The 20,942-nt window shown below is 42.6% G+C and overlaps 1 protein-coding gene across 5 annotated transcripts in view; it reads left to right on the top strand.

Annotated features, from left to right (window-relative positions):
- The window catches only part of KIF16B (kinesin family member 16B), a 244,720-nt gene that overhangs the window by 116,687 nt on the left and 107,091 nt on the right, over positions 1-20,942 (top strand). For 4 of the 5 annotated variants that reach the window (XM_069955207.1, XM_069955205.1, XM_069955206.1 and 1 more), the window contains exon 17: positions 550-638. In XM_069955207.1, coding sequence (XP_069811308.1) covers positions 550-638 — 89 coding nt within the window. Of the gene's footprint in view, positions 1-549; positions 639-16,583; positions 16,644-20,942 lie in introns of those variants that run through there. The other variant, XM_069955208.1, reaches the window with a different exon arrangement.

The raw sequence follows: 20,942 nt of genomic DNA, 5'->3' as shown, positions 1-20,942 counted from the left end.
GAACACCACCCAGCGCAGATAGGATAAGATGGCCATGACGGTGAGTGAATTGATTGATTGATTGATTGATTGATAAAATGAGTACAGAGAAGCGCACAGCTGAGTATTGTTTCTGCCTGTTAATTGCAGCGATCAGTAAAGATCGCAGCACCCACACCCCCACCCCCACCAATGAAACTTTTGAGTAGAGGTCACAGTGCAGGTTGAGGGAGGAAGAGAGCTGTGACCATCACCTATTGTGAATGATGTAATCCCACTATATCCATATACTAAAGCTACCTAATTCTGTCTGTGATTATAAGGAACAGGGAGGGGCAGCCTTTTCTTATTGGCCAGAAAGGTAAAGATTTCACGATTATATTAAAATATAGATAATGGTAATACGATAGGAAGTGAGGCAAAAAAAATCTTGAAATTTCTTTAACATAAAACCTTGATTTAAACAATAGATAATTTTCTGATGACACCTTCCCTTTAAGTAATATAACTTTTTTTTTTTTTATAAAATTTAATATATCCATCACTTGTCTTGTACCTTTTGTTCTACAGAGCGGTTTGCTTTCCTCGTTTAGTTTGTCCATGACCGATCTCTCAAAATCATGTGAAAATCTCTCGGCTGTTATGCTTTACAACCCTGGGTAAGCCAGAAAAAAATGATGCTGCTGATAATGAAAGTGTCCTTGAAAAAGTGGTAAACTCCTTGGTCTTTTATCAGTAATGTTGTTTTTTTCTGAATCAAGTAACAGACTTCTCATTGTTAGATTTTTTTCTTTTTCTGTTTTTTCTTTTGCTTATATATACAGTAAATTGTATAACCCCTTTGAAGAGCAAAATGACATTGTAGAAAGGGGCAAGGCTGAGACAAAGCCACATGAATAAAATAAATGACACACTGGTACATACAGTAGGTATAGAGGACCTTGTCTGGGTTTACAATCCTTACGTAACAATTCAAGGCATACAAGTGTATGAGTAACAACAAGAATGACAGACAAAGAGTGGGTGTATGGAAAGAAACCAAAACCAATACATTCCTATGCTCCCTGGGCACTGGATGACTATCATCTCTATAACCCAAAATGACCGATTATGAATGTCACTTCTGGCCATAAAGTGCATTGGAGTAAAGTTCACCTAATTTGTTTAGAGACTTTCGCCTTGGACTGTCCTAAAGACAGAAAATAAACTCTAAATCTGTAGATTTGTGCTAGTTTGCACTACAGTGGTCCCTCAACATACGATATTAATTGGTTCCAGGACGACCATTGTATGTTGAAACCATTGTATGTTGAAACCATTGTATGTTGAGACAAAAATTCTATGGAAAACTGGCTCGGGTAAAGAGCAGCACAGGACATGTACACTCACCGGCCACTTTATTAGGTACACCATGCTAGTAACGGGTGGTCTTCTGCTGCTGTAGCCCATCTGCCTCAAAGTTGGAGGTACTGTGCGTTCAGAGATGCTCTTCTGCCTACCTTGGTTGTAACGGTTGGCTATTTGAGTCACTGTTGCCTTTCTATCAGCTCGAACCAGTCTGCCCATTCTCCTCTGACCTCTGGCATCAACAAGGCATTTCCGCCCACCGAACTGCCGCTCACTGGATGGTTTTTTTTTTTTCGGACCATTCTCTGTAAACCCTAGAGATGGTTGTGCGTGAAAATCCCAGTAGATCAGCAGTTTCTGAAATGCTCAGACCAGCCCTTCTGGCACCAACAACCATGCCACGTTCAAAGGCACTCAAATCACCTTTCTTCCCCATACTGATGCTCGGTTTGAACTGCAGGAGATTGTCTTGACCATGTCTACATGCCTAAATGCACTGAGTTGCCGCCATGTGATTGGCTGATTAGAAATTAAGTGGTAACATGCAGTTGGACAGGTGTACCTAATAAAGTGTCCGGTGAGTGTAGTATCACACTATACTAAGAGAATAACTGCTAGACAGCCAACCAGTGCAGGCACTTCACTAATACTGGGGTTTACCAGTTAAATGGCCAGTTTCATTGGTTGATCATCTAGTTATTTACATGTGCCGCAGATCCTGACTGTATGTAGCATTGTATGTTCTGTCCGGTCTCAAGTTACGATGGTCTAGAAAGGACCATTGCATGTTGAAAATATTATATCTTGAGGCCATTGTAAGTTGAGTGATCACTGTATTTTGTTGTATTTAATACTAATAAATTTGTTGGAAATGTGTGCCCTGTCCTCTCCCAATAACCCCATCCACTTCTGAAAAGTGGTGAGAGTAGAGTAACATATTTTAGTGCTTAGTTCAGTGACAAAAGTGGGAGAGGCAAGAAAAATAATGAAGTGGTGGAACATTATCAGCTGGGCCACCCTTCCAGGATATTTGCAGGCTGACCAAAAGTTAGATTTTGGAGTAATCCAATGCTCTAGGATATCAATTTGAGCTTGCCGTCTTGCACTAGTTTTATATTTTATTCCAAAACACGCTATTACACTCTCTTTAAAGTGAATGTACCACTAGGTACATCGCTTTGTGTTTTTTACATTAACAGACTGGCACCAGTACAGGGATGCCAGTGCCGAGGGCCTTTTTTTCAACCACCACCCAGTTCCTGCGCACGGTACTGGTCTATTCCTGAGCATCGGCCCGCCGACTCCTAGTGTGATGGAACCCCCTCCCTTCTGTGACTTGGCTTCATTAAAATCAGTGGAGTTGCATCCCATGGGGGAAAGGAGATCGTCACATTGGGGGCCATCGGGCCTGCCCCTAGTGCTCAGGGCCGGTGCTCGGGAATAGACCAGTGTCATGCGTGGGAACCAGTCGATGGTTCAAAAAAAGAATGTCAGCACTGGCATCTCTGTGCTGGAGCCAGTCTGTTCATGTTAAAAAAAAAAAAAAAAAAAGCGACGTACCTAGTGGTACATTTGCTTTAAAGAGGATGTACCATCAGGTACATCCTCTTTAATTTGACCCAGGGATAGAACGGGTCCCGGGCCGCCCCCAGTTCCCTCCCCTCTATGACGGGGCTTCATAAGAATCAATGGAGCCGCGTCATACAGGGATGGGGGATTCCTCCCACTGGGGGCAGCCCGGCCCGCCTCCTGTGCTTTACCTCCGACCCGGGACCTGCTGATAAAACGGCGCCATACAGGGAAACTGGGCCGCGGTCGAAAAAACGGACCGCAGCACCGTCTTCCCCGTGACGGCGCCGTTCTATCCCTGGGTCAGATTAAAGAGGATCGGGCAAATAAGTCCAACACCAGTCAACCCCTTCAAGGTAGGGAATTCAGATTGTGAACCCCATTACATTCAGGGATGGATGTGCTGAACGTGTTGATGTTTATAAACTGCAAGAAATCCATAAAATAAGTAAATAATTATTTTTTCTTTCTGACACATTCAATTTAATTTGTTCTTTCAAAGAAGCAAACAGTCAGGTAAACCAGATAGCGTCTTGCTGCGATTTTAACATAATTCTGAAGCTTTTGCCCTACGGAGATGTGTTGATTTTCCATTGTCAAAATCCCTTTTTCGATGTAACCTTAGTCCTTTAATCACAGTTCGTCTGCGGGATTGTCAAAGCTTTCCGAGCACATAAGGAAAATTGCAATCCTGCTTGTACTTTTTATGTTACATTCAAAGTATAACCAGTCTCGTCTGCCAAGCTCATGATCACCGTGTGGCTCGTGCCAAGTGCAGGGTGACTGCGAATACGCTTTCCTTCTGTCTGACTCTGAATGTGTCATAATTTAATAGAAAAAAAATGATAGAACCGCACCATCTTGTAGAATAGGTGCAGGCATGCTTGTGCGCAACTATTTTAACTTTTAATAGCTGAGAAAAAGTTCCTCCTGGTTTTGCACTTTTATTTATATAAGTTATAATAGGAGGAATAAAATATTTCCTCCTCAATCACCTGTCAACAGCTGTTGCCATAGTGACCGAATCTAAGGGTGTAAAAAAACTTTTGTAAGCTGCCTACACTGCTCGTCCTGTTAGATTATATTGCCGCTCATTGTGCTCAGCCGAGCTGTGATGAGTTACACCGAACAGCGCATATCATCTGAATGGAGATCGAGTAAAAGAATATAGAGATAGAAAATAACTTAAAGGATAACTCCGGTGTTCCCTAAAAACAAAAAAAAAAAAACACTGACACACATACCTTTCATACTTACCATCCCTCCGGTGACGATCGCCATTAAATTTACCACCGGCTGCAGTCTTTGCCAGCTCTAGTCGGCGTTCGGATCTCCTTTACTTCCGGGTTCCAGTGAAATGAATGGGACTTAAGGCTACTGGTTCGCATGTACATTGGCTGCCTTTTCATTGGCTGGATCACATTACATGGCTTCCAGCTTGCTCAGCCAATCAGTGCTGAGCAAGCTATAAGCCATGTGAGGCGTTCCAGCCAATGAAAGGCTGCCAATGCACATGCGCGCGTGTAGCCCCTGTGTAGAGCCTTTACAATGGCTACCCCGGGGGCCTTTAGAAGGCCCCCCAGGATTGCCATGACGCTGATTGGGGACCCAGGCCTCAGCGTGGGGCTTCCAATCAGGTGAGTATAGTACTGCACATGACTGGAACTCATTACATGACTTGACAGCGGCATTTAACGGGTTAAAACTACCCAGGGCAGTAGTTGCAGCAGGAGGTCAGCTGGCACACTGACAACTGATCTCCTATGGTACCGGTGCTCCTGCGCCAGTAGCATTTATTCTGTCCCCGCCATAAAAAGCTGACGGGACAGAATAAAGCCCAGTAGTGACCGCCGTAAAAGGCTGATACGTCGGTCACTAGGGGGTTAACACACATTGCAACATTATACAGTATAATATTGTAATGTATGTTAGTAAGCTATCTGGCCCCATTCCGCCCTCAGCCCTGATTGGCTGAGCAAGCTGCAAGCCATGTGATTCGCTCCAGCCAATGAAAAGACTGCCATTAAACACTTCAATGAAACCCTGAAGTGAGGGAGATCCGAAGACGCCGACAGCGGGAGATTCAAGCTGCGATCGTCACCAAAGGGTTGGTGAGTATAAAATGTATGTGTATCTGTTTTTTGTTTTTTTTTTTGTGTGTTATTTATGAAGGTTCTATTTTTGTTATTGTCTTTTATACGCATGCCATTGTGAGTTAGCTAATGGACACCAAACCTGTACAGTATGTTCGTGCTTTGTACTATAAAGATCTCCAGTAATAATTAGAAAGAAAAATAAAAGTTGTATGACTTTCATATTAAAGTCTTGGTACGTTTAATGGTGTACCAAAACCTTGCAAATGAGGTTAAAGTGAGATTACGAGACTCCTCAGGTCTCTTCTTCAGACATGATGTAACAAACTGTCTGAACAAAACATTTTTATACAGAAAAGAACAGAGAAGCGGTATAATAAAATAAATGGAGATTTTAAAAAGCATGCTGAGCTTTAGGATTTAAGTTGGTCATACATTTTAGATAGCGGTTGCCCCCCCCCCCCCCCATGTGTGCTTGTGTTTTGAATGGGAAGGGGGAAATAAACTGCTGTCAGACATATCTGGCAGGGGCCTATTTGTCCTGAAAGTAAATGGATCAGGTCAGCCAAAGGTTAAAACCTAATGACCTGATCCTTCTTTCCATTGATGTGACAATTGAGTTTTGGCTTCATAAGCAGGTGTAGCAGACAGTAATGTGTACAGAAACCTTAAAGCGACTCTGTACCCACAATCTGCCCACCCCAAACTGCATGTACCGTCTGATAGATGCTTTTAATCCAAGATTTGTCCTGGGGTCTGTTTGGCAGGTGATGCAGTTATTGTCCTAAAAAACAACTTTTAAACTTGTAGCCCTGTGTCAAATTGGTGTGGCCTAGAGTATGTATGCCCTAAGTTTGCAACACCCCTACGTCCCTCCTCATCACTAGGAATGCCCCCAGGCAGGATTTTTCCTATTCCTCTCCTGTCTGAACACTGCACAGGTGCCTTAACGATCCAGCTCATGTGTAGTGCTCACACAGGTGATGAATAGGAGAATAGGAGAAATTGTTCTAGGGGCATTCCTAAGGCATTCCACCAGGCAGAAAGAAGGCGTGGCCTCCTCCTGCTCCTCATTTATAATGATTTAATCATGAACCAAATCTACACTTGCTGGAAGCAGGTATAGATTTGGTACGACAAGCGCCTCCTAGCGAATGCGGCTGTGAAAAGGGGTCGGGGCCTAATTTTGGACCGACGTGTGAGTACGCTGGTCTTCATAAATCCCCCCTTAATGTATGATCACTGGGTGTATGATCTCAAGGAATGAGTGGATAGTGATGGGTGTTATTATTGGGCCATCTGTGTGGAACTATCGTTGTCTCTAAATGGATGTTTGTTTAGAGGCCTGGTGACCCACTGTCTCTTGATACCTTAGATGTAACATGACCTACATTTTTCTAGTACGCAGAACCGAAACCTAGGGTTGTATTAAACGCTACGATGCCTGCCGGATATTAACGCTGATCTCCTAGATCAGGACTGTCAAACTGAAATACATAGGGGGCCAAAATTTTCAAATTGGACCATGTCTGGAGCCAACCTTAACCCCTTAAGGTCAAAGCCTATTTTTGTTTTTGCGCTTTTGCTTATTCCATTTTAAGTTTAAAAGTCCATAGTGCTTGCATTTTTTCACCTAGAGACGTATATGAGCGCTTATTTTTTGCGAAACCAATTGTACTTTGCAATGACAGGCATTATTTTTCCATAACATATGCTGCGAAACCGGAAAAAAATCATTTGCGCTGTCAAATTGGAAAAAAAAAACGAATTTGTTTTGATTTCGGGGAGTTTTGCATTTACGCCGTCCATCCTATGGTAAAACTGACTTGTTATGCATGTTCCTCAAGTCGTTACGATTACTATAATATATAACATGTATAACTTATATTGTATCTGATGGCCTGTAAAAAATATAAAACCATTGTTAACAAATATACGTTCTTAAAATCGCTCCATTCCCAGGCTTATAGCACTTTTATCCTTTGGTCTATGGGGCTGTGTCAGGTGTCAGTTTTTGCGCCATGATGTGTTCTTTCTATCGTTACCTTGATTGCGCATATACGACTTTTTGATAGTTTTTTATTACATTTTTTCTGGATTTGATGCGACCAAAAATGCGCTGACGCCGTTTACCGTGCGAGACCAGGAATGTGATTAATTAATAGTTCGGGCGATTACGCGCGCGGCGATACTAAATATGTTTATTTATTTATTTATTAATTTATATTTATAAAATGGGAAAAGGGGGGTGATTTGGACTTTTATTAGGGGAGGGGATTTTTTATTAATAAAAACACTTTTTTACTTTTTTTTTTTACTGTAACTAGAAGTCCCCCTGGGGGACTTGTATATAGACAGCACTGATCTCTCATAGAGATCAATGCTGTGTATATACACAGCAAAGATCGATCAGATCGGTCATAGATTGCTATGGCCTGCTGCAGGCCACAGCAATCTATTGCCGAGCCGGGATCAGCGTCATTCCGACGCTGAGGCCCGGCACGGGCAGAAGAACGGATCTCCCCCCCGCGATGCGATCGCGGGGGGAGATCCGTCCCACTAGACACCAGGGACGTGAGGTCTGAAGCCTCTAAGTGCAGCTGTCAGGTTTGACAGCTGCACTTAGAGGCTTAATTAGCCGGCGCGGCAACGGGACCTGCGCCGGCTAATAGAGGCACTGCCCGGCTGCACATGTCAGCCAGGATCAGCGCCGTTCAGAGCGGGGTCCCGGCGGGACCCCGCTCTGAACACCCCGAGCGGCACCATGACGTATCAGATACGTCATGGGTCGCTAAGGGGTTAAAGGGGTAGTGCGGCGCTAAGAAATTATTCACAAAATAACACACATTACAAAGTTATAAAACTTTTTAATGTATGTTATGTATGTGAATGGCCCCCTTCCCTGTGTTCCCTGACCCCCACACGTGGACCCTGAAGTGTAGTGCATTATACATACCTGATTCGTGTCCACCGACCCCGTCAAAGACGTCATCTTCTGGAGGCCGGCCGACCCGCTCCTGCCGTCCCTCATGCCGGCCCCCCTCTGCCGCGATTGGCTGAGCACAGTTATGCTCAGCCAATCGCGGCTGAGCACAGTTATGACGCGGCAGAGGGGGGCCGACATGAGGGATGGCAAGAGCGGGTCGGCCGGCCTCCCGAAGATTACATCACTGTCAGAAGACGGCGGATGGGGGTCAACACGAATCAGATATGTATAATGCACTACACTTCCGGGTACACGTGCAGGGGTGGTGGGACACGGGAAGGGGGCCATTCACATACATAACATACATTACAAAGTTGTATAACTTTGTAATGTGTGTTATTTTGTGAATAATTTCTTAGCGCCGCACTACCCCTTTAATATTTATTGAAGCGGGCGTGCAGCATTCCTGGCAGTGTCAGAGTCGCGTGTGTCTCCTAGCGTTGTGCACTATGATAAATTATGTGATAAATTGCTATGACATGTGAGGTATAGGAAGGTGGAGGGCAGGGTGAAGAGACAATAAAGCCCTCCCAATGGTGTCCCACAAAGTAGTTAGCTCGCCCGATAGCGATGCATATAGTAGCTAGCCCTCCAAACATTGTCCCTTATAGTAGCCAGCCCCCACCATAGTCCCCCATATACTTGTCACTTACTGCCCCATTAGTACCCCCACCTAGAGACTGGGTTTGACTTACCTTTCCTGGCTCCCACACTGCGTCTTCTCCAGCTGAAAGACGCACCAGGCACAGGACACACATGATGATATCACCACAGCTGTGCGGCTTTTATCAGTTCAAATGGCTGATAACAGAAAACAACAGATCATGTCTAGAAAACATATAGTAGAAAGTCTTTAAAAGGGAATAAGACAGGCCTTGTCTAGAAGAGTAAATTCACCCCTAAGAAATTCTCGCCTCTCCAAACCCCTTTAAATGTTGAAATTAAGTTGCTTTTATCAGGCTTTACTTTGGCAGAAGATAAATCTCTGCAAGATCTATAGGAAAAAAAAAAGAAAGAAAAAAAAATTCATCTGATGAAAGGCCGCGAGCATCCAAAAGCATATGAATAAATATTTTTGAGTGAGAGTTACAGGCGGTGTGTAATATGTCACGACAGCCACGGGGAACAAACAGATCAATCTCAGGCTGGCAGTGGCAAAGCTAATGTAATAGAGCTGAAGAAGCTGAAGCTTCTTTTCTGAGGGAGAGAGGCAAGTATCATACAGGGCAGCTCCTCGGCAGGACACTGGGGATATGTTGTATTGTACTAATACACAGTATTGACCAGAACACACGACTTTCAGGAAAACACTCTGGCTTTTGTAATAACAGTTGTTCCAGCCGGAAAAGTCGCTGACGGAATTAAAGGGGAACTCTAACAATATGGGGAACTTACAGTGCAACAGTGTTGAACCTGAAAATGAACCTGAGTCTTTTATTTTTTTCACTGTAGTCCCTTAAGTACAATTTTCCAATTTGCCAAGTACACTATAGGACCACAGGCACAAAAACTACCGATGCAGAATATGGAGCTGATCAGCAGATGTCGCCTTCTGTATCACCTCTTGTATTCCAGTTTGGCCATTTCCTTTTGCATTTGGACCAGTAGTCACTGTAATTCAAGCCCTGTATGCCAATAATGCTGGGTAGGAAGAGATGAGGGTGGAGGAAGGGGGCTGCAGGTGGTGGATGATGCTGTGGCACATCAGCGGCTTGACTCCGCCTCCTAGACACTTGCACCTCGAACAATACTATATTTTGTTTTAAAGTCCAGATCAGTCACCGGCACTACAAGTCCCAGCATACAATATTATGGCTTACAGGTGACACTGCTCTCATCCATACGGTGTAAGTGTTGCTCAGCTGTCATCATAATCCATGTATTCCATAAGTAAAGAGAATCCTCAGTGGCACTCACCACAAAAAAACACCTTTATTGAAGTATGAACACACTTAGCAGGAACATCGAGCACTATGTTCCTCCAGCGCTTTCTCAAGACATCAGGATGCCTTGAGAAAGCGCCGGGAGGCTTGAAACGGTCGTAGGCCAGGAAGGAGCCTCCTCGAAGTGTGTCCATACTTCAATAAATGTGTTTTTTATGGTGAGTGCCACTGAGGATTCTCTTTACTTAAGGAAAACTATATTTTGTACCTTTATAAAAAAGTCATTACCAATACCAATACTATACTAAGAATGAGTACCCTCTATTGTTCTCTTGCTTCGCTATGCCCGGGTGCTTCTGGACACCTTTCTTCTCTTTCAGGCACACCATTTAGGTGTGGTTATCTCTTTCTTTAAAAACGTACTCGAAGGCGGGAGTAACCTGACCCCTAGTTATTCCGTATGTTATAGTGGAAGAGTTTGGGACAAGACTGAAGTTATGTTATGTTATATTTTGTAAAATACATAGAAATACCTCCCTACAGTCTTAGGCTATGTTTACACACAGTATTTTTGCTCAGTATTTTGGTCCTCCTATTGCAACCAAAACCAGGAGTGGATGGAAAACACAGGCTATGTTCACACACTGTTGAAATTGAGTGGATGGCCGTCATTTTATGACAAATAATGGCCGTTATTTCAGAACGACGGCCGATATTTTAAAATAATGCCAATTATTTGCCATTAAATGGCAGCCATCCACTAAATGTTAACATTGTGTGAACAGATCCTTTCTGTGTTTTCAATCCACTTCTGGTTTTGGTTGCAAAATACTGAGAAAAATACTGTGTGTTAACATAGCCCTAAATGGTGCTGCCCAAACCAGACATCCCCTTTAAGGCTACAAACCCTTTAAATCTCCAAAAGAACCTGTTATATGGTGAAAAATAACTCGACTGGACAACTCCTGGGTAACACATCTGTGTTTTAAAGTTTCCATTATTTGTGATTTTCTGTTTTCATGCTTGTGCCCGCAGAATGTCAGTGACATGTAGCCTGATTTTCTGATCTTATTTTTTTTTTTTACTAATCTTGAGTGACTTTGAGGTTAAACTTGAAGGTTATCCAGACTCTCAGTAGTTGCATCTGCAGTTTGGAAGAGAGAAGATTGATTATATGACTTGTTCTGTGAGGCCGCTGTTTATTTTTCTTCATTTTCTGCCATCTCACTTATTTCTGCTCAAAATTTGTTTTATTCTTGTTTTGTGTGTGTTTATTATGGCGAGGTTTTTACTAGCACGATTTGTTTTGTGTACCCAGTTTTACATCAGAGGTGGATTTATATACTTTGAAAAGGTTTTCTTCTTGCAGAAGACAAGTTGTGATAAATAATAGTTCAAGTCATACATTACGTTGTAGAAGGCAGGTGGTTGTGCGCCAGGCCTTGTGTCCCCTGAGCTATGTGGCTTGAATCAGTTTACTTAAATGAAACTACCACTCAAGTTTATTACTATGCCATAAAAGAATAATATATAAATATATATATATATATATATATATATATAATTTTTTTTTTTTAAGGAAGTCAGATAATCCCCTTAAAACACAGGCTGTGTTGCCTTCCTAGAATAAAACTTAAGACCCAATGTTTAATTGTGGATTCTGTTGGTCTGGCGTTCCCCTATTAGTACTTGGCAAGAGAACTAATGACTCTATGCTTCAGACCACTACACATAAGTATGCTTAAAGTGTCACTGCCGTTTTATTTATTTATTTACTTTTTTGCAGAAATCAATAGTCCAGGCAATTTTTTTGAAACTTTGTAATTGGGTTTATTAGGCAAATATGCCATTATCTGCATTCAAAAAGACTTTCCCCAGGTCCCCCCTCTCCCTCCTCTCTCTCATTCACTGCTCATTATCAGGAAATTTACAAATTACATCAGCTGAGCCCTTTGTAACCTATGGAGAGGGGAGGGGGGAGGAGGAGGGAGATTAGTCATCAGCAGAGAACAACGGATTACACAATGGGAGCTGTGTGAAAACCAGTATTTAGAGGTCAGAGAGGTCAGTGCTGAGTTTAGAGGAGAGAGCCTGGTGATGTAGCTGCAAATTAACTCTTTGTTGTCCTGTTTTGGTGCCTCATCTCTCTCAACCCCTCCCCTCTCCATAAAAAAACATGAAGACGGGGGAGAGCTTTAAACTGCTTTTTGAGGATAAAAATGCATTTTTCTGCTAATAAACTCAATTACAAAGTTTCTTTATATGCCTGTACTATTGATTTCTACAAAAAAAAAAAAAAAAGTCAGTCGTAACCAGGGAGTCCAGGGATTGTTATAGCTGATGTGCTTGTTGTTATGATACTCGCCCTATAGTCTAGTATAGTGCCCTATAGTACTCTGTCTAATCACTGAAGACCAAGAAGAAGCCAGGTGGTCACCACACTTTCCTTAATAGCTTTGTCCTTGCCTTCCCCACTAAGAAATATCTTAGGGGATCTTGTTTTTGAAGAATACATGTTATTACATGTTATTGCCCTACAAACTGCCCCACAACCTCAAAATGGTAGTAAATAGCATTCTATGTTTCCTGTGATGCCCTGCTGTAAAAACAGCTGGTCCGCAATATCAGCATATGGTAACTAAAAGAGATGAGCAAACCTGTGCATGCAGCATTTGGTTACCGGCAGCTGAAGAAGTTGGATACAGCCCTAGAGAGTCCTGGAAAACGTGAATACAACCTATGGCATCCAACTTCTTCAGCCACAGGAAATTAACTGCCGCACGCTTGGGTTCGGACAAAAGAAGAGGTTCGCTTATCTCTAGTAACTAACCTAGTCATGGAGAAGTGGCAGCATCATCCAGTGACACTGCCTGCACCCATGTCCTCCCCACTCCGGCTTCATTGGCAGCTTATGTACCAGGCTTTGTATGATGTTACCTGCGCTCACGGGACCGTTGTAGGAAATGTATGTACACAGCGTTAGAATGATGTTCATTGCTTCTATGAAGTAATGGGGGCAGTTTGTAAGGCAACAGGGAACTGACAGGTTCTTAATTTTCTTGAGTTATAAAAAGTGAGAAATTTTCATTTCCTTACCCCTATTCTTATGTGTTATAACTTATAACTCAATTTTAAGTGTATACTTAAGTTGCACTTAAAGGGGGACATTTATGAAACTTGCAGAGTACGCAAGAGAGAAGACGTAGATTCGCCCCTTCTCCCGGGCGTACGGCTGCCGTTTCCCCCCCCCTTGCCTGATGCAGGGGAGGTCCGGGGGCGTGGCAAGGTGGGGAGAAGGTGTGGCCTCCTCCCACGCCACATTTATCATGATTTTCACCTGCGTGCGCCTCTTAGTGAATTTGGCTGGGGAAAAGGGGCCAGGCCCCCCCAAAGTTTACCCTCTGCTTTTGCACATTTCCCTCATCCCATTCTTCCTAGAAATTTTTACTTATCTAAAAAAAAAAAAAAAAAAAAAATAATAATAATAATAATCAAGCAATAGATATTATAACCCGAGTATTATCCTCTATTACTGTATTGGAGGATTGTTACATGCACACCTATTCAGAAGTGTTTCTTCCCCCATATAATTTCACTAATTCAATATTTGCCAATGCTATTCTATTCACGAGCCCCACAACATTCATCCCGTAACTAGCTGTTATGGGATATTTGTAAGCCGCCTAGTGACGGGAGGTTTGTTTGTTGTCAGTGTTTGTTCATTTACTTACAGCGGTTCCTATAGCTGAGGCGTTTCTAGAGCTTTGTTAGATTTTTTTGTATTCTGGCACAATTACTTAATAGTGGGTAAATAGCCTTTCTTTAGAGAAGAACTGTATTGTGTCGTTTTTATTGTGTAGGTTGTATGATTATCCGCCGGGATTGGATTACTTGCTTGTTTACTGTGATGCTTGAGTCCAAATGAACCTTCACTATGGGATACTCTTAGCTTTTCGTATATAATTTAATTGCCGTGTCATCTGGTAACAATAGCGTGCAGACATCTTCATCTTTCTATACAGAGTTCACGAGACTTGCTGTAGGGTCTGTCATGAACTGTGCATTTGTGCTTTCCAATTGATTTCAATCAGTGTCTGGAGCACGCCGTATTACAGTAACCGCCTAAGGCTAGGAGCTTTCATCTCATACCACCCCAGCCCCATACCCAATACTTTTATTCACTCATGTATCTATGGCCGATATTTTTATTCATCTAAAGCTAAAACCATATGAGACTTTCTGCAATCATCAATCAACTTTTTCTATTCTAAATAAGTTCTTTAGGATTGTTTTGATTGAGGCAATGAACTAAAATTATAGGTCCTATTACACAAAGCGATTACCGTCTGTACTTGGCCAATTACCGACTGTTACAGACGATAATCTCCTGGTGTAATAGGGCTTGTTAAAAGGTCACGGTCAGCCGACATGCATGATGTCGGCTGGTCGTGGTCTTTAACTATGCTGAAACAAAATGAGCAGCACAGTGGCGGTCTCCGTGTAATAGGAGCGGTGGCAGCAGACCGCCACTCTCTTCTATGGGTCACCTGGGCGATATAAAGATTGTCCAGGCGGCCCCTTGCAGCTTCCCAGACATGGCGGTCTTATGCATGGAATTTTTATTAGGGTTTATAATTTTATTATAGGGTAACCATTGGCAAAGAATACAGGAAAAAGAGTGCACTTGGTGAGGTCCACTTGTGCTAGGATACCAGGCTCTGATTGGCCAGATTGCGTGTTAATATTAATAACAACAAAAGGATTTATTCGAACAATGCGTTTCAAGGGTGTCCCTGTCCCCTCTTCATCAGGTCCAGATGGAGCCGACAAAGAGGGGACACCCTTAAAACCCATTGTCCGAATAAGGGCGGACGGAGTAAAACTAAAGGAATCCCGCCAGCCTCCGTGTCATGCTGGCAGTCTATAGGAAGGCTTACGCGCCTCCTCTCTCTACGCGAAAGAATTGACATGTAAACTCTTCCGAGCGGAGAGAGGTAGCGTGCAAGCATCCCATAGACTTCCAGCATGACATGGCTGGCAGGCTTCCGCCAGTTTTACTCCGCATGATCTGGCCCTAAATCCTTTTGTCAATTCTTCCGAGGGGAGAGAGGAAGCGCGCAAGCCTCTCATAGACTGCCAGCATGACATGGAGGATGACAGGATTCCGCTTGTTTTACTCCGTGTGATCTGGCCCTAAATCCTTTTGTTGCTATTACGGCTTCCATCGGCTGTGTAGTATTACCACGCAATCCAGCCAATCGGCGCCTATGACTCCCGTTATCCTAGCAGAAGTGGGCCTCTATGTGTGCACTCTTCCAGTTTTCCTCACCCATAATCCGGCTCCATGCAAGGGCAGCAAGACTACCAGTGTTCAGAAACCGCTTTAGAACTTCTCTAGAGTAAGGAAATTACCCCAGTATGTTGTTGAGATGATTTTTAGCATGCTCCAAAAACTAGGATTTTATGGCTCAAAAATCAGAAAAATTACTGTTCTGTTACCATCAAATTCAAATGAATCCAGTGGGAGAAATGGTAATTTGTGCACACTCATTTTAATTGTGCAATCAGTACAAGTGGGAAATTTTTCAGTACCCCTTGCCGTAGCCCCCAAATGGCTAGAAATACCAGCCCCCGCCCCCCCCCCCCCCCCAAAAAAAAAAAAAGAAAAAAAATGAACTGCTAAAAAAAATCTTAAAGTGTCACTGTTAGTTCTTTTTTTTTTTTTTTTTTTGCAGAAATCAATAGTCCAGGCGATTTTAAGAAACTTTGTAATTGGGTTTATTAGGCAAATATGCCATTATCTGCATTCAAAAAGCCTTTCCCCAGGTCTCCCCCCTCCCCTCCTCTCATTCACTGCTCATTATCAGGAAATCTCGACTGGTTTACATCGGTCAGGACCTGTCTGTTCTATGGAGAAGGGAGGGGGAGGAGGAAGGAGGGAGAATAGTGGGCAACAAAGAGCAGAGAACAAAGGATTACACAGCGGGACCTGTGTGAAAGCTGCTATTCAGAGGTCAGAGAGGTCAGTTGTGACTTCAGAGAAGATAGCCTGGTGATGTAGCTGTAAATTAACTCTTTGTTGTCCTGTTTTGGTGCCTCATCTCCCTCCACCCCTCCCCTCCCCATAGAAAACCATGAAGACAGGGGGGAGAGCTTCAAACTGCTTTTTCATGATAAAAATGCATTTTTTTCGGCTAATAAACCCAATTACAAAGTTTCTTAAAATCACCTGTACTATTGATTTCTGCAAAAAAAAAAAAAAAAATTTAACCGACAGTGACACTTTAAAACAAAAAAAGGTCCAAAATTGACCATATACTAAAACTATGAAAACAATATATGGAACAATAATGTGTTTTTAGTCATTTTTGGCCACTCAAAATAAGCCTCCATGTCATTATGAAAAAAAAAACTAACTTTTGCATGTCAAAGTATTTAATTGGCCAGGGTCTGAGTATTCAGACTGATCCCACTGATCTCTAGCTTTTTACTAGGAGTAGAGCATGGCAAAGGAATTCTCTCTCCAGCTTCTGTCTCGCTGCATAAGACAAGCTTCAGAAACTGAAATGTGCTTATCTTCTGCAGCGTGACGGAGATCTGAAGGAATCGAGAAGAGGAGAACTCAGTCGCGCGTTCTCCTGGCTACGCCTAGAGATCACTGGGGGTCAGAACACTCAGACCTGAACAATCAGAAACTTTTGACATATCTCTATGCCACATCAACTGTTTTTTTTTCTTATAATCACTGGGACATAACATGAAGAGTGTGAATACTACAAAATGAAGGTGGGTGTGCGGCTGCAGTCTGTCTCTGTGCCTGTGAGGCTGCATGCTGTGAGAGATGGGGAAGAGGGGCATTATTTGTGACAACACAGCTCCCTAAAGAGCAGATACAGCATTTAAAGTGTCACCGTCATTACTAAAAACTTGTGACATGTGTACCGATCAGGAGAATGAGCCGGGAGAAAATGTGCTGCAACACATCAAATCTACGGTCTGAGTTAGGCTGGGTTCACACTGCGTTTTTGCAATCTTTTTTTTTCATCTGTTTTTTTTTTTTTTTTTAAAATTGCAAAAACGGATGCATTTGTGTGCATCCATTTTGATCCGTTTTTCCATTGACTTCCATTATAAAAAAGACTGGATCAAAACGGATCAGTTTTTTTTGATGGACACAAAAACGTTGCTGACACTATTTTTTTTGTCCGTTGAGAAAAACTGATCCGTTAAACGTATGCTAAAAACGCAGTGTGTACCCAGCCTTAGAGAAAAGAGTCAGACTTTTGCAGCTCTATGGAGCCTGACTTTTTCCAACTTGCGTCCTCTTCAACGCATTCCTCTCCTGCTCGTTCTCGTACTCACATTCGGACCGATCTAAACTTTTTATTTGTCTTAGTTTTTTGTACTGACAGTGACAGTATTTAACTAGAGATGAGCGAATTTACAGTAATAACAAAGCGAAAACACTTCATTATCTGCAATCCGCTCATCAGCCGGCTGACTTTTAACTCAATGCCATTCCGTGTCGATCCTTCCCGGGTGCTTTTGTAGACAAGAAGCTTTATTTTTCTATATTAAAATATATTATCTATTTAGATAGTGACACAATTTTTTATTTTAAGAATATGGCTTTTATATACACACTACGTTGAGGACCAGACTGTTGTATAAGTACATTATAACGTATATCTGAGGGGCACTTACAGACACACACATATTATTCATAGACAAAGCAATTATTGGTTTATTGTAGTTTTGGATTCAGCTTTTCCACGCACCCGCAGTCAGTTAAAAGGTAGCAGACTGATGAGCGGATTGCAGATAAAGAAGGGCTTAGCTTTTTTATTACTGTAAATTCACTGATCTCTATATTTATTGGATTTTCCTGCGTATAAGACTACTTTTTAACCCAGGAAAATCTTCTCAAAAGTCAGAGGTTATCTTATACACCGGGTGTCGTGTTATAGAGTGGTTGTTGAAAAACTTTGGAACTTTGAAACTTTTTGACTGGAGAATCTGCGGTCACCTCATGCCGTGGGTGGAGCAAAAAACGGCCACATCCCCAAATCCTTCATGCGACGGCAGGATGAAGGGCAGAGCAAGCTGCAGGCCTCCGGGGTATGGAAAAAAGATATACAGTAGAGTGACACTGGGCCCACACCTTTTTCACCTTTCTGGCCCGTGCTTGTATGCTACCTGTATTACTGCACTTCCTTCTCTGACTTTCAGATATCACTGCTGTCTCATTTTTCATTTTCATTTGGTGTGCGTTGGAAGAGGGGTAGTCGTAGGCCTCGTTCACACTATGGAATTGGCGCTGAGATTCCGTGTGGAAACTCCCCGCATGAACTTGGCGCAGAATCCTGCCTTTAATGTGTTTGGATGGGAGGGCTCACCAGCCTCCGCTTAAGGAATTGACATGTAATTTCTTTGAGCGGAGAAGCGCGAGCCCTCCCATCCAAACAGCTTGAAGGCAGGATGCGGCTGATTCCGTAGTGTGAATGAGGCCTTATATGGCGAGTATATCCCAAACTCTATATATTCTAACTGGAAAAGTTGGGGGTCGCCCAGTCGTCTTATACACCGCAAAATACGGTAACTCGAAATATGCAGATTAAACTAATTTATGACTCTTCGATATCTCATATACATCTACTGCTTCCAAAGTAGCAGTTGCACGATCTGCTTTATCAAGGGACGGATGAGACAGACATTTTGCGCCATGTAACTCTTAGCTCTAAAACCCCACTGTGACCCAAACCACAGTCTCCGAGGACAACGGCGGTTTTATTGTATACAGATGTCTTACCAGCTGTCGGATATTTGACTCTTTTTTTTTTCAGTTTCAATAACCCTACTTCAACTTTGATAAAACTGTAACCAGTTATGGAGTAGTCTCGCCAAAGAGATCGCCATTTTTATACTTCTTCTCATAGGTCACCTCTGGGGCACTGGAGTAAAAGAGAATCGACACACTTAACCAAGTTACATTACTTTATTTGTTGGATGTGATAGAGAATGATGTGACCTGATGCTGGTGTGTGGCTCTGTTTATTGCTATGAGTTGTTTCACACAAGTCACAGCTCTTCCAGCTTTCATAGAAATGTCGTTTTATCTCTCCTTGCCGCCACTTTCCCAATATCCGTGGATGACCTTTTGGTGACAGCGCTTATGGCTAATAGAAGTACAACCCTCCCTTGTGCTTTATTGAAACCCCTGTTTACGTACCCTTTTATTATGTTCTTTTAAGGTCTGTACACTCTGATACCTTTCTTCTTACTTTCTCTGCAGATCTCTTTTCTATTTCTAATATAATTAACAGTTTGAAGAGAGCTGAAATATATTACAATTGGCAGTTTCTAGTGATCCTGCATTCAGAGAGAGATACATAGCCAGGCAAGGTTTATAGGTTTATCTGAGGTCTTTGTTACCTTTTTGTTTAGTTTTTTTTCTTCTTCTTTCTTTATAGAATAAAAACTGCAACTGTACACGTCGGTGAAGGTTTTTTAGGCAACACTGAAGTATATGGAAAAAGGGAGAAAAGAATAATGCATGGATGAGGGAACGTGTGGCTTCTAGCTGTTTTAAATGTACAATTGTACAGTAGTTTACAGTAGCCTAAGGTTATAGAAGAGAAACATTGGTCAAAATGGTTTTGCTTCATAAGTAAAAAGCAGGAAAAAATATAAAAAAAGGAAGGTGTCCATGGCCTTCAAAGTGTTTGCTACAACCATCTGACTCCAACCAATCAGATGTTGAGGACCAATCCTGTGCTGAAGTACTTGTTGGAAAAGTACTACTAATAATGTTATAGGTTTGAAAAGAGAACTCAAAGACTCTCCTTTTCAGTTTAAATGGAAAAACCATTAGAGTCTTTGGGGGACATTTACTATCATTGTGCCCCTGGTGTACTCCAGGGAGAAGGCGCAGATTTGCCTTTTCTCCTAGGCGTACACCTACTGTATCCCCCACTCATCTTATGGTGGGAAGGGGGGAGGGTGCGCGGCCTCCTCCTGCTTCTGATTTATTATGACTTATTTATCATGACAGGTGTAAATCATGGTAGAAATCTACTCGTATGCCGGGCTTCATAAATGTCCCCATTTGAGTTTCATATGTTAAAGTGACTCTGTATCCACAACCTACCCCAGCTGCCTCTACTGTCTGATAGCTGCTTTTAATCCAAGATCTTTCCCGGGCTCTATTCAGCAGGTGATGCAGTTATTGTCCTAAAAAGAAACAACTTTTGAACTTGTGTGGCCTATAGTGTCTGTGCCCTAGGCCTGCACCGCCTTTCTATCCCTCCTCACCGCCCTCTTCACCATTAGGAATGCCCTAGACAGAATTTCTCTTATTCATCACTTGTCTGAACACAAGTGCAGACAAGTGATGAATAGGAGAAATCCTGCCTGGGACATTCTTAATAGTGAAGAGGGTTGGGAAGAGGGATGGAAAGGCGGTCCAGGCCTAGGGCACAGACACGCTAGGCCATACCGGTTTGACACAGGGCTGCTAGTTTAAAAGTTGTTTTTTAGGACAATAACTGTGCCACCTGCCGAAACGGACACAGGACATATTGGGTATCCGACGATACAAGCGGTTTGGGGGATAGGGGGATAATTGTGGGTACAGAGTCGCTTTAACACCTCAGAATCGGTGATCTTTTCTCATGCTCTCCACTATACTTATAGCAGGAAAAGTGAAAGTCATTGACTGCTATCAAGTGTTCTGACCTATTGCATTTTCTTGTTTTCTTGTAAAAGTACCGATTATACATTCAAATCTGATCAGTTTTGATCGGTAATAATCTTAGTTTTGCTGTGTCTACATCCTCTGCTATGTACAGAAATCAATGCAGCCTCTGTGGGGACCTCCTATGTTACATGCCTTTTGAAGTGGGTCTATATGTTGAACGCTTGTCGTAGTCATTATCGGCCTTGCTTGCATTACCTTTTGGACGTTAGATCTGAACAGTTTGCTCTTCGCTTCTAATTTTCTTATTTTTACTTTTAACCTTTTCACAATTGATCACTTTGCTTTCTCTCTACCTCCGGTGGCAGCTTTTTCCCTGTAAAAGGACCAAT

Source organism: Dendropsophus ebraccatus, chromosome 15 (genome assembly GCF_027789765.1).
Source record: "Dendropsophus ebraccatus isolate aDenEbr1 chromosome 15, aDenEbr1.pat, whole genome shotgun sequence".
In the NCBI taxonomy this organism is placed as follows: Eukaryota; Metazoa; Chordata; class Amphibia; order Anura; family Hylidae; genus Dendropsophus; species Dendropsophus ebraccatus.
Note: the sequence above shows the minus strand (reverse complement) of the source record. Positions and strands in the feature narration are given on the sequence as shown.